At 38.0% G+C, this 14,317-nt stretch overlaps 1 protein-coding gene across 4 annotated transcripts in view; it reads right to left on the minus strand.

Moving 5' to 3' along the window:
* ccdc142 (coiled-coil domain containing 142) overlaps positions 1-13,911 on the minus strand; it is a 47,631-nt gene extending 33,720 nt beyond the window's left edge. The window contains exons 1-4 of one of the 4 annotated variants that reach the window (XM_035425707.1): positions 13,651-13,911; positions 6,556-6,725; positions 1,852-1,913; positions 1,387-1,435 (exon numbers count right to left, since the gene is read on the minus strand). In XM_035425707.1, coding sequence (XP_035281598.1) covers positions 1,387-1,435; positions 1,852-1,913; positions 6,556-6,667 — 223 coding nt within the window. In that variant the 5' untranslated portion in view covers positions 6,668-6,725; positions 13,651-13,911. Of the gene's footprint in view, positions 1-1,386; positions 1,436-1,851; positions 1,914-2,758; positions 2,815-6,555; positions 6,749-12,583 lie in introns of those variants that run through there. The other 3 variants (XM_035425706.1, XM_035425705.1, XM_035425708.1) reach the window with 3 other exon arrangements.
* Positions 13,912-14,317: the final 406 nt, after the last annotated feature.

Here is a 14,317-nt window from a genome sequence, read left to right on the forward strand (position 1 = left end):
TGATCCCAGCATACAATATAGCACTCTGTCACAAATAACCTAATCACATACATAGGCGAGGTTGTACCCTATAGCTTGTAAACCCTGCTAGACATGAAAAGGTTTTAAACCAGGTTAACAGGTTAATATGTGGTCGTGAGCTATGTACATTAGCTCCGAAGTTAGCCAACAACATCATTAGCTAGACTGTTTTTAATTAGCTAGAATTTTCAGTGGTAGCTTGCTAGTTTCTAAGCTATGCCCAATTCCCACCCCTAACAGGGAACGACCTGTTGTCTCCCAATAACATTCACGGAGCAACCCCACTGCAGGGTAGCCTATCAGTCTGACCTCAGACCAAATCTGGAGCAAATCTAGAGCAAATCCACGGCTTTGTGGCACCTAACTTAGCAGAAGACCAGATGCTTCCAGAGCCTCACGTGCGTTTTATTATTTGGCCAAGTATCACTAGTGCTGCCCACTACATCTTCTACATGAATAAAGTTAGCGGTAATTTGACTTCCAATATTTTGAAATTTATGCGAGATACTGTTCGCTGAAGGTGAACTATGGAACATATTTAAGTAGTTTTGGGGTTGCATGAAGGTTTCCCCCCTCACTTCCATTATAACTTGCAGCTCACAAGCAGGAGCTACGGTCCAGTATGATGAAGGTACATGATACAGTGTATCGTGAAGGTACAGTGAAGGCTGAACTATCGATCAGTAACATCATGGGTGAGTCGGAAATCGGGCTAGAAATAAAAAAATCTAAACTATCCTTTTAAAAGCTAGATGGTGCTGCTGTTGTAGTTGTTTCATCAGAAATCATTCCTTGCAATCATACCATATGATTGGTTGCACAGGTGATGGACATGCAGTTACGATGTATTATGGGGCTTCTGCTGACCGTTGAGTAAGCTCAATTGCATACTCATGAGATTTTTGCATATGTCTGTGTGCTTTTTGTGTACTCAAACTGAATATACAATGCAGTGGGAACACACTATATACTTATTTTATTTGTCAATAAGTATGATAAGGTCAGGTAATACAAAGTGTCTAACATTGCCGTAGTACACATCCGGGAACTTTTGCACACACAAAATGAACATACTATGCAATGTGAACACACTAAATTCTCATTTTACGTGTCACAGTTAGTATAATAAGTACAGATAGCATGTGATTTTGAACACAGCAAGAGAGAGGCAGGGAGAGGCAGGCAAGGAGGGAGGGAGGGAGGAAGAGGGAGAGAGAGAGACAGAGAGAAAGGGGGCAAGGGATGGAAGGAAAAAGAGAAAGGGAGGAAAGAGAGAGAAGAAAGGTAAGGGAAAAGAGGAATAAAGTGACATACATCCTGTACAAATCCCATTTAAAAAAGATGCCAGAGGGAAGGAACCCTTACCATCAGATCGGTCCTGAGACAACGCGTCAAGCGAAGGACTTATTCTTTTCTGAAATAAAATATATTACAAAGAGAAACATTAGAACAGCAGTTCCATGCAAATTTCTGTGTTAGAAGCAGAAATGCACAGGCAAAAGTACTTCAGGCATTCCTTAAATAATGTTGTCTTTATCCTAGAATCAGTCACTCAGAGTTTGGATAAACAGCAATAAAAATCAACCAAAACTCATTTTTGGGTTGTGTTTTTTAATGTCATCCATTCAGTATCATTTGAATTTGTATTGTGTAAGCGCCTAAAGTTATTCCTGAAGACACAGTAATGGTATTTATTCTACAGGGTGTCCAATGTTCTGAAAACCTAAATGTAAGTTAGATTAAAGCTGTATACTGTAATACACATCTATAATTTTTTTTTCATTTACATGTGACGAGTGATATGTATGGGGTCGTGGTAGGGACACTGACCTGGTCTTCCTCAGACGCATGCAATTCAGCCAAATCATGCACTGGCCACACCTCCATCCTGGCTGCAGAGACACAAAGGAAAGAAGGGGTAGTGTTTGGAGTGCAGGTTCATCAATTCCACTGTGTGTGGAGCTAGCATAGCCTGCAAATCACTGACTCCTTATGGACCAGCAAACAGCTCTTTCTGTCCATGGCTATACATAAGGATTTGCTCAAATCAGCGAATTCCTTATCTTGGCACCAGACTTCGGCTGTCGAACACAAAGGTTTTATATTTGAATGCTATTTGAATTACAAATATATATATATAAATTAAGATTCAAATGTGAAAGAAAAAAATTCAGCCTGTCTTCACAGCTGAGTTGCTTTCAACTTGCGTTAAACAAAAAATAAATATTGCATTTTAATTGCACCTCCTCTGTTGAAAACTCATTGCATACGGGTCATAGCTGTTATTTGACGGACATAGCACTCCGGTGCGATTTTAACGCATTTTTCCTCAGCTGGGAAAATAGTGTGCCTTGATTTTTACTTGAATTTTAACGCATTATAAAAGCGTACTTTATGTAGATCATAAGTAATCTCAAATGTTTATGATAATGTTTTCATTATTGATATATGTTTTCAACTTGACTGCGTTCATTTTTATGTTCAAGTAAAATTGCACTAGCTATGTCTCTCATTGTATTGATTTGCTGTGTTGTGGACGTAACACACAATAACACAGCTTGAAAGTTGTAATTGACATGTAATTCAACATTTTAAGTGACTCACAATTACAACTGGTTTATTTGCAAAGCACATCCCCAGACGTTGGGTGGACTTATCTCAAATGAGATTTGTCTGCACAGATTCAATTCAAAATACTCCTTCACAATACAAAATAAACAAAAGTCCATGCACATACCTATGCACCTTGCATGCAGAATAAAAACAGGCTGGGTCCAGAGAGTGATCACGATACTGTACGAAACAAAAACACGGCATCTTTTCTTTACATACGAATGCACAACACTAAAACACAGGACTTTGGCATTTTAAGCCATTCCACTGGCTCAGTGATTCACAAATCTGTCACGTAATGAGGCCTGTATCGCAAAGCAGGACAACTGGAGTTAGCTGGATAACTGTGCTGAGTAAAACCCAGAAAACTTATTTTTACTTAATTCCATGAGTAATACTAATAAGTAATGAGTAATACAGTAATCCTGCTTTGTGATACACCTCCCTGGTGTAACCAAATAGCTAGCTCATCATAAAGAAACAAAGGTTTTAACACGTGCTCACAGTTGGCTGTATTTTACTACTGCTTACAAATAAAGTCTAAAACCAAACAGAAGATTATCAATTTAGACACTTTATGCCACCACAATCATTTTCTTTGTATACACATGGCTACACATTAAATCGACAGCCAGTTACACAATAATACACCAATCACATCTGTTTCCTTAAGTGACAACCACCGTAGCGCCATGCATTTAACTATACTATATAGGAGAGCATGTTTTCAGCTAACCTAAACTTGTGAAGCCCTGGAAGTAAGCCTGTACTTGCGCATGTTGAGGGCAAAACATTGGAGCTCCCATTAAAGTGAATGGGCAATATCAGACAATATCAGACAGAATATCAGGCAAAATAAAACTTCCCCAATGGTATTTTGAAACTCAATTAACGATTGTTAGGTTTCATATGAAAAGCAGATTGGGAAAATATGTAAAATGTAATAAAATGTACATTTTAATAAATATTTTCCCAAGACTTCTGGACCAAAACCACCATTGAAATTTATGATCACAAAAAAATTTACCACTGAGGCTTTCTTTGACCTTGGTTTATACACTGAACTCAACGGGAAGCAAGCTCTTTTGCCCTCAACATGCGCAGGAGAGGTTGTTTCCCGTTACTTCCTTGGCTTCAGTGCCTGGCCCCTCCAACCCTCTCCAGTTCCTATGTATGCTCTACGATTACCACACCCATACTGTCAGACATGTAATTCACCATTTGGCCGTACTCAGCCATAGGAAGCTTCAAAGCACTCGGCCAGCATTACCTGGAGACAAGACAGAGCAGGAACTGGGGGGTGGCCATTGGAGGTGTGAATACACCTTTTATCCCCAAACCACTTTAGCGCAAACCACACTCCACAGTTGCAACATCGGTCAACAAGATTTAGCGCGAACCAGGCCCCGTAGTTGCATTGGTTAACACAATGAGAGGTTAAATTTTGCTCGTGTAGCAGCACATAATTTGGTCTTTTCAATTTACAGCACAATGTACAGTTTAACGCATGCTGATTTGCTATTTGACGTTTGAGTAAACTACCATGAAATGTACGCTCCATTCTTGATTGTGCTTAGAGTTTGGTATTTTCAATTTACTGCACTATCTGTAGTTTAACGCGTGCTGGCTGGCTAGAATTCCTTGGATCTCTGCCGCGATTTAATTTGACTGTCAGTTATACTTGAAGACGTCTCAGCAGCCATGAAATTCCAACATTGCACAACGTGGGAAATTTAGGGGGGAAAGGGAAAAGCCGTAAAATGCCCCTATTTTTGTATTGTCAGTGGTATGGTAGGCCACTTGTCTTATTTTTATTACTTACATGTAAATAAAAGACCTTATTTAAATGTAAAGACGAACAATGATTTAGTACACTAAGGTTATAATAGGGAGGTTTTGTGTGTCAAAAATATAGTATCAGGCAAATAATTTTAATTCTTATTTATATATATATATACACTACCGGTCAAAAGTTTTAGAACACATTTTTCCTGTTTTTATTGAAATTTACGCAGTTGTCTCAATGGACTCAGAAATTAAAGCATAGAACAAATAAACAATTGGAGATTTTTTAAAAATTAACACAATTTATTCAAATTTTTTGACTCATCAAAGTAGCCACCTTTTGCAGATATAACAGCTGAACACAGTTTTGGCATATGTTCTACAATGGAAATCAAATATTGTTCAGAAGAATCTTCCCAACACTGTTGCAGAAGTTTCCACAAATGTGTTGCACTTGTAGGTTGCTTTGCTTTCACCCTTATGTCCAGTTCAACCCAAACCAGCTCGATGGGGTTTAAGTCCAGAGACTGTGCTGGCTATTAATTTTTTTTTTTGTAATTCTTTATTTAGAGGATAATTGAGAGCATTTCACCAGTTACAAAGAAATAGTCTTGCAATTACAGTGAGCATTAGAGGTCTGTAACACTAACAAATGTACAGCATGACCTGAAACCCTTCCCTTCTCATTATCCTTGTTTAAAGTCTGGAGACTGTGCTGGTCATTCCATGATTTGAAGCCTACCGTCTTGTTCTTTTCTTCTAAGATAGTTCTGACATAGCCTGGAGGTATGTTCTGGGTCATTATCTTGACAGAGACAGAGTTTGTAAGTAATTTAAAAAAGTTGGGACACCTGTAAGAATTGTTTGAATCAACTTTCATGGCTTAATTTACTTCCATTGCTACAGGAAAGCTGTAAGTTGTTAAGCAATTACTTGTTCACTGAAAAAGGCCTTTTTTATAACTCTGAAATTTACATTATTTTTCAGTTTTTGGTAACCTAAACTTTTTTTTTTAATCCTCTGGCAGTTTACCACTTACCTTTGTACCATTTCAGGTCATTCACTGGACTTGAACTTCTTGAATTTCAATAAAACTGGAAAAATGGGGGTGTTCTAAAACTTTTAACCGGTAGTGTGTATATACTGTATATATATGCATGTTTTTCATTTATGTTATTTTGTTCTTCACCCCCCTCATACACCCCTTTTTGTTAAAGCGAAATGAATATTAGAACCAGCTATCATGCTTATAGCTGACCAGGTATTAACTGTATTTGTTTTTTCGTTTTTTTTTTCATTCACTAATTTATTTATGTACATAAATAAATAAATATAGATGGGGTGCGGTAGTGCTCTCGTCGTGTTGACCAATGGAATTGATTCTGAATGTTCATTGCAACTACAGGGCATGGTTTGCACTACAATGGTTTTGGGGGAAAAAATGACACGGTGTGAATGTGTGTGTCTGTGTGGATCTTTTAGCCAACTGAGGTGAGACAAAAGAATTCTCCAATGAAGTGACGAATGACAGGGAGACAAGTTCAACTAACTTGTCCACTTCTTTGAGAAGTCTGATAGACAGCAAGACTAGTTCAGCTAACTTGTCCATTTGAACAGTCTGATAGCAGAGCACCGATTGGGTTTCATTGAACGCAGCAAACGCCGTATTAAATCAGGGTGCAGATTCATCTCATGTTGATTAAATCTTGTAGTCGCTTTTCAGCATCAAAAATTTCTTAAAACACACACAATTTAAAGTCATTTCAAGACCATCTACTATAAAATTGTCCATACATATGTAATCTTTAGTATAACTAAAATGTTAAGAATCAGTGACTGACAAAGCATGTTATATATACAACACTCATTATTACAGCACACTACCAACCAGTACGGGGTGATGCAGCAGCATCAGCACCCCTACTTCCTATGATGTTTATTGATATGGTGTAAATAAATCTTTTTTTAACTGATGGAGACTGCTGTTTTTTCCCTACTTTCCAATATTTGCACCTTTGGAACTATGTCTCACCTTGGACTGGATGTGTGGTTTTCAGAATGACAGATCTCAAAATTTGTGGCCGAGTGTCAAACCACAGTGTTTAAGGTTCATTACATTTAGTAATTTAAGCTTACCTTCCAGGCAGTCAGACCGTCCTTCGATGTCCAGGAAGGAGGCATCCTTCTTGCTCCCAAGTGCGTTGCGTGGGGGCAGGGACCCATTGGAGCTCTCAGTCATCTGGGCCATGGTCAGAACCAGGCCTAAGTCTAGCGCCAGCTCACTGCAAGCCCCTCATTCGTGTCAACTAATCACAAAATCCAGGATAGACTATTTCAAGACAAGATTTTGATTACTAGACAATGTTTCCAAATTGCATTTACAGTGGCATATTGAGAATGACAAAAGATATTTTTACATACTGGCATATTTACATACTGTAAGATTCTGACAACAGCTTTACAATGGTTGACATTGACAGGTGCAGTCATAGGTAAATCAAGCACATTTTATATAACTCCAGAACAACTTGTACTCTGAAGGCATGCCTCCAGAGGTTTTGTTTATGTATTTTATCTTATTATTATTATTATAATATTTTCAAAAAATTACATTGAAGGTAATCTTATTTCTGGTTGGAACTATTTCCTATGATGCATACAGTCAGACCACTCAGCTCAATGAAAGGAGTGGCATAGCTGCCTGTATCAACAATACTAAATGTACATGGACACTACAATACAAATTATTGCATAATAAGGAACACCTCAAAGCAACAACAAATCAAAAAACTTCGTTTGTGCCAGTGAAATTCCAACTTGCGGGGGAAAGAATGACAAAATTGTCTTTAATTCACTTTCACCAACTACCTTCAGACCACCCAGATATATTGAACATGTGACTAGTTGTCCTCAAATGGTTTGCCAGTCAATTTACCAGCTTTGACCCTTTGGCCTGTCTTTAAAACCTGTGCAATTGTATTGTGTTACAAATATAAATAAATTTACAAAATCAATTACGCCTGCTTATATTCAATTTCAAATGCATTTATTAATTTCAAGCACAGTGCGTATAAAATGAATTATTATTATTTTTATGTTAAGAAAATTGTGTTCACAAATGAAAAAAAAAACATTTATTTTACATTGTAAAATAGATTATACTATTGCATTTATACAGTACATTAATGTGGCAATCATATGTCTGGATAGGTTGGTATGTTTAAATATTTATTAAATAGGCCTAAATATTTGTCATTGTTATCTGTATGTATTTATTCATTCCCTCACCCTGTCTCTAGTGTAAATGATTGTATGTTTATTATTAAAAATGTCTGTTTGTAAATGTGAATGTTATAGGCTGCTAGAAAAATTCCCCATGGAGATGATGAAGTATTCTATCTATCTATTCATCTATCTTCAGTATCTATTTTACAATTGATATTTATTTTAAGTTGCAAATATGCAAGAACTACATTTTGCTAAATTAACATGACAACCAAGTATGAACATATCCTTTCTGAAATGTAAGTTTTCATTGGCTGTTTAAAACATTCATTCTTCCATTTTTTGTCATTATGCGCTGGCTAGCTAGCTACACTTCAGTAACATTAGCATCCTTTTTCATTTTAACTGAACTGAGCTGAAGTTAGCAAGCTTGCTAGCCATGTAGCTGGTTTAATGAAGCTGTGTAGCTAAGTAGCCAGCCAACTGTATGAATGAATGAAACAAATGTGGCTATGTACCTGTCTAGACCATGTTTTGGAAACAAATTCTGTCTGAGGTCTTATGGCCTACAATGTAGTCATGTAGCTTGGTAGTCATGAAACAATATTATGTGGGTTTGCATGTGAAATGAGAGAGAATGCATTTAAATGAAATATAAATGAGCTTCCCACAAAGATCATACATGAAGTAAAAGCAACCTTTTTAATGTTCAGGCAATTATTAGTTAGCAAGCAAGCTAGCTTCCACACAAAACTAACCACAAAGTTTAAACACAGTCCCTTTGCCTGTGTATGCATGTCTCCTGCAATTGGCATCTTCAATCTTATTGTTTTGATGAGATGTTGTTATAGGCAGATGGAGCTAAATGTCCAATGGGGAGTATTACTGATTGTGGGACTGGAGCATCTATGATGATGTAATTTGCAGGCAAAATAACTCAAGTTCGGGGCTTTATTGCATGGACATGCAATAAAGGTTGCGTGAGGTTGCTTGTGACTCCTGTCTGTTTACATGAGGTCGGAAGGTACAGAGATTAATGCTTTTAAGGGCTGAGAGTGTTGAGATTGTTACTGTAGGAAACCCTGAAAAGTGCCAAATTCTCGTGCTGTATAGGTATGGGGCATGCCACCCCACAAAGCCGTAACTTGGCGGAATGGTATACCTGCCATTCCAATCTGAAGTCTGTATATTTGCATGAGGTCAGAATGTTTATAAGTTCTGGGAGTCTGAGATTATTGTGATTATTTCTGTAGGAAACCCTGAAAAGTGCCAAACTCTCGGTGCTGTAGGTATGGTGCATGCCACCCCGCCAAGCAAAAACTTGGCGCGATGGCACACCCGTCATCACAGTATCAGGGGTTCACAACTTTAGTCCTGGAGAGAGAGTCTGCGTACTGGTTTTTGTTCCAACCATTTACAGTTGAGGCCAAAAGTTTACATACACCTAGGCTAAAGATATTCAAACTCAGTTTTTCCAACTCTGTATATTTCATGTTATCATACATTTCTTTTGGCAAGTCAATTAGGGCATCTACTTAGTTCACATCAGAGGTAATTTTAAAACAATCAATTAGAGACAGATTAATTTCAGCTTTAATTCACTATATCAGAATACCAGAGGGTCAAGAGTTTACATAAACCAAGTTGACTGTCTCTTTAAACAGACTGGAAGATTCTAGAAATTGACATTATGACTTCTTAGAAGCTTCTGACTGGCCAATTGGTATAATTAGGACCTGTGGCTGTATTTAAGGGCCTACCTTTAGAGCCACTGCTTTTTGCCCTTGATACCATGGGAAAATCCAAACAAATCAGCCAAGACCTCAGAAAACAATTTTGGACCTCCACAAGTCCGGTTCCTCCTTAGGAGCAACTTTCAAACAACTGAAGGTACCACCAGCATCTGTACAAACAATTGCATGCAAATATAAAAATTGGAACCACACAGACACTGCATAATTCAGGAGGCATGAAGGGCTGAAAGAACTTTGGTCCGAAAGGTTCAACTGAACCCCAAGACAACATCAAAGGAAGGAGTTGGAGGCATCAGGTACCAAAGTATCTACGTCCACCATTAAAAGAATCCTACATCACCATGGCCTGAAAGGCTGTCGCACAAGGAAGAAGACCAGCGTAAATAGTCGAGCCCGACCGATATATCGGTTTGGCCAATATATCGGCCATTATTTGACTTTTTTGAGGACATCGGGATCGGGATTGTCACTCGTGCCTCATCCAATATTCTCCACTGCAAGACTTGTCTGCACAGATTCGATTGCAGCAATAAAGGTATGTATATTTAGTGAGTTTTTTAATTAAATGCGTTTATACGACCACTATGTTTATCAATCCTCATTATCAAGCGAGCGAGCTAGCTAACATATTTGGTTCACTTTAGCAAGCTAGCTGGCTAGCAAGCCTTTATGAAGTGGCAGTGAGCACATAAGCAACGTAGGATCTACATTTCCAGAGGACATCGCTGTATTCTCAAATAAATAACCAGCCAAAATAAAATGGTGATTGAATGCATCACACATTTGTTTTTCTATCTAAGATAATGATATTAGCTACTATATGATGCTGTGTCAATAGCCAACGCGTTATTGCAAGCGAGTGTGTCATCTAGTCACGCGTCATCGTAGCAAGCTAACCAGACAGTAAAAACGCAGATAAAACACTTCTAACATGGATAATTATAAGCCATGTTATCTAACTTTGTCGTGATAACATGAGAGAAGGATTGCTGTTGGAGAAGTGAATCAACCAACAGTTAGCGCGGGTAACCTGCACGAAAGCGCATTGTAGTTTTTTTCACGTAGCCTATTTCATCCAGTCAATTTAATTTCATCTAACGTTACACTTGATTCACTCTTTAGCTCCGCTAGATAATGTCTTACTCTTTGAGATCATGTAGTAGAAATAAAATAAGAAAATATAATTCATTTAACTTACTGAGAATATATAATAAGAAATAATGAGGCTGTGTCAATAGCTAATGCGTTATTACGAGCGAGTGTGTCATTTAGTCACGCGTCAGAGCGCATTGTAGTTATTTTCACCACCGAATTCTTATGGACAGGGAAGCTCTCTAGATAAAGTCTTACTCTTTGAGATCATGTAGTAGGAATAAAATAAGAAAATATAATTAATGTACTGAGAATAGATACTAAGAAATAATAACAAATTAATAACAATAATAATAATAATATTCATAAAAATATATGTTTGAAACTGGAAAACTGATTTTTTTAAATTAATTTTTTATAGATGGCTGGAAAAGAAAGGAGTAAAAGCAAGGTGTGGAGTTATTTTGATTGCACACACTTAAAGATGGTGTTAATATATATATTTAATTTAATATCATCTTTTACTTTTTTTATCTAAAAAGTTATTTGTGTGTTTATTTTTATTTTTATTTGTTTGCTTATAAGTTAAATGTTCTTAAATATAGAAACTTTAATAAAATATAAGTTTTTCAAACTGATTTGAAAATGTTGCACTTTTTGACAAAATATCGGTCAAAACATCGGTAATCGGTGGGCTAGGACTCTCCAAAATCGGGATCGGCATCGGACCCAAAAATCTGGCATCGGTCGGGCTCTAGTAAAAAGCCAGAATGAAGTTTGTCGGTTATCGTCAGGACAAAGACCTAGCCTTTTGGAGGAGTGTTCTCTGGTAAGATGAAACAGAAATTGAACTGTTTGGCCATAATGAGCAGCGCTATGTATGGAGGAAAAAGAGTGACGCTTTTAATCCGAAGAACACCATCCCAACAGTGAAGCTTGGGGGTGGCAGCTTCATGTCGCGGGGGTGTTTTGCTGGAAAAGGGACTGGTGCACTTAAGAAAATATATGGCATCATGAGGAAGGAGGATTATTTAGAAATGCTGAAGTAACACCGTAAGACATCAGCTAGAAAGTTAAAAATTGGTTGCAACTAGGTCTTTCAGCAGGACAATGATCCTAAGCATACCTCGAAAAGTTTTAACACAATGACTTAAAGACAACAAAGTGAAAGTATTGGAGTGGCCATCACAAAGCCCTGACTTGAATCCCATAGAAAATTTGTGGACTGAACTGAAAAAGAGTGTCCGAGCAAGGAGGCCCACAAACCTGTCTGAGTTACAGCAGTTCTGTCAGGAGAAATGGGCAAAAATTCTAGCATTGTGAGAAGCTTGTGGGAGGCTACCTCAAGCGTCTGATTCAAGTTAAGCTATCAAAAGGCAATGCCACCAAATACTAACAAAGTGTATGTAAACTTTTGACCCACTGAAAATGTGATATAGTACATAAAAGCTGAAATAAATCTGTCTCTTAGCTATTATTTTGATAGTACCTCTTATGGAAATAAAGTAGATACCCTAATTGACCTAACACAGGAAATGTATGGTAACATGAAATGTGTAGAGTTGTGAAAAAATGAGTTTGAATGTCTTTAGCCTAGGTGTATGTAAACTTTTGGCCTTAACTGTACCTTAGTTGTAGCTTTCTGACAGCTCAGTAAACTACGCTGTTTCACTCCTGTACTTAAACCCAGTCTTTAGATACACTTGCAGTCTGTGACTGTAGCTGCTGCTTATACAAATGTCAGATCAAGATATGATTGAGCCAATCATAACTGAAAGCAGAAACGGATTAGCCCTTGTTGTGCACCCCAGCTATACATAAAATCAATAGATCGCTGTATGTATTAACGTTACTTCAGCCTTTAATAAATCGATTTGATTTTGTCCAGGGCTTTTCCGGAGCGCTTGCAAAGAGAGGAAATAAAAAAGTGACCAGAAGCGTCTACCAAGATGCTATTTGTTTACACTGGTACTATAAAAACCAGTGTATACACACCTCTGAAATACCATCATTGAAACCATAGGCTTACCCAAACCCATAAGTTTCTATCCCCAGTTCCGTTTTATTCGTAACAATTACGTTAACTTACATACCTGTCCGATCATTACGTGGTAAAGGTTAGATGTTCATAACGTGTGAAGTGCAGAATAAATCCAATATCCCCTCGGCAGAATGTTTGGAGACACTCCAAAGAGGTAGGTTCAGTGCACAACCAAAAGTGAACATAGCTTTGTTACGCATCCTTCGTCTGCCATCTCGGACACGAATCACCAGTAGCTATCTCCAAAACCAGAGAAACCACAATGTTCAGCTATCCTAGCCAAATAGTCTTTTTACAGAACGGCTAACGTTTTTAGCTAGTGCTGGTTCCTAGTGCTTTACATTTATACATTATCAATTACTTGTGTGCCGCCATTGTCTTCGGGAAGTGTAGCTGCACCCGCGCGAGCACCAGTATTTTTAGACAGGTTAACTATTTAACAAGGTTGCTGTAATATTATTAGCCTAAAGCTGAGCTGTAATCCTGCGGCATGTGCGGAGCAGTAACGTTAGCCATGATGTACCCTAATTAGCACTGCAGTCACGGGCGGACAATGAAGCTCCCCCCCACTGGTGTCGTTCACTTTAGCTAACTAGTTCATAAGCGCAGATAACATGAGTAGCACACGTCAATCAGGTATCATTATTATTATCTACCTTGACATATCTTGGTAAATAAAATTAACGTCAGATAAGTGAGGTCAGGCAATTGTAACTCTAGCTACGTCGGTAGCAAACGTAAGACCCATCATGACTAGCAGACAAGTAACGAGAACGAAAATTTACATATGAAACGAAAAATTACATATTTTGATCATTAAACGAATGTTACCTGGGATAAGCTAACGCTGTCAATATATTGGAGACTAGCTAGCTAACATACCCTACATTAACGCTAGATGCTAGACTATCTACCTATCCTGCATGTGGCTGTAGCTATCAAGCTATTTAGCGTCGTTATGTTAGCCACTTTCCACATTAACTAACTTAATGTTAGTAAACCTAAGTACACCTCAGCCAGTATGTCTAGTATAACCGTAATGTTAGTTAGTTAGCGGTAACTAAGCACGGGTTACAGAGCCACTCTCATTCAAGTTAAATAAATATATCGATACCACACCCAGGCTGCCTGATTGTTTACTCATGGCCTGCTTCTGTATTCAGGGTCGCGAGGGGCAACCAAGGTACGACAAGTACCGCCTTAAGGTACCGCCCCTTCCCGCAGGCTGCATCGAGGACCATAGACATATACATATGTATATATGTCTGTGTCGAGGACCTCCTCAGTTACAACGACAACGAGCGTGTGGTCGAGTAGGCACATCGAAATATACATAGGTCTGCAGCTGGCGTGCCTGCCTAGCTCATAAAGTGTATATCATAGAGTTCAGTGGCCTAACTCCGTGAAGCTGGCTTGGGTACTTCCGGTTAGAGTTTTTCAAAATAGAGGTTGGGTAAATACAATGATTTCTTAAGTGTAATTGTGTCGTTTTCCTACTTGTAACTAAAACGGTTGGATATAACTGGATATAATATATTCATATTTGTAAGATTATACAGTAATTTCTGTGAAAGTCACATTCTCAGCAAAAGCTGATTGTGTTTTAGTGTATCCCGGGCATGCATCGCCATGCACTGTCAGTTAACTACCGGCTCATTTGCATACCTGATTACTACAAAAGCTAAAAATGATTACTGAATAAAAGAGGGTATATATTTAATGTATAAACATATCTTTAAGATTATACAGTCATTTCTGTGTGAAATCATGTTTCCAGAAATTGTTG

The sequence above is a fragment of the Anguilla anguilla genome, chromosome 7 (genome assembly GCF_013347855.1).
Source record: "Anguilla anguilla isolate fAngAng1 chromosome 7, fAngAng1.pri, whole genome shotgun sequence".
Taxonomy (NCBI): domain Eukaryota; kingdom Metazoa; phylum Chordata; class Actinopteri; order Anguilliformes; family Anguillidae; genus Anguilla; species Anguilla anguilla.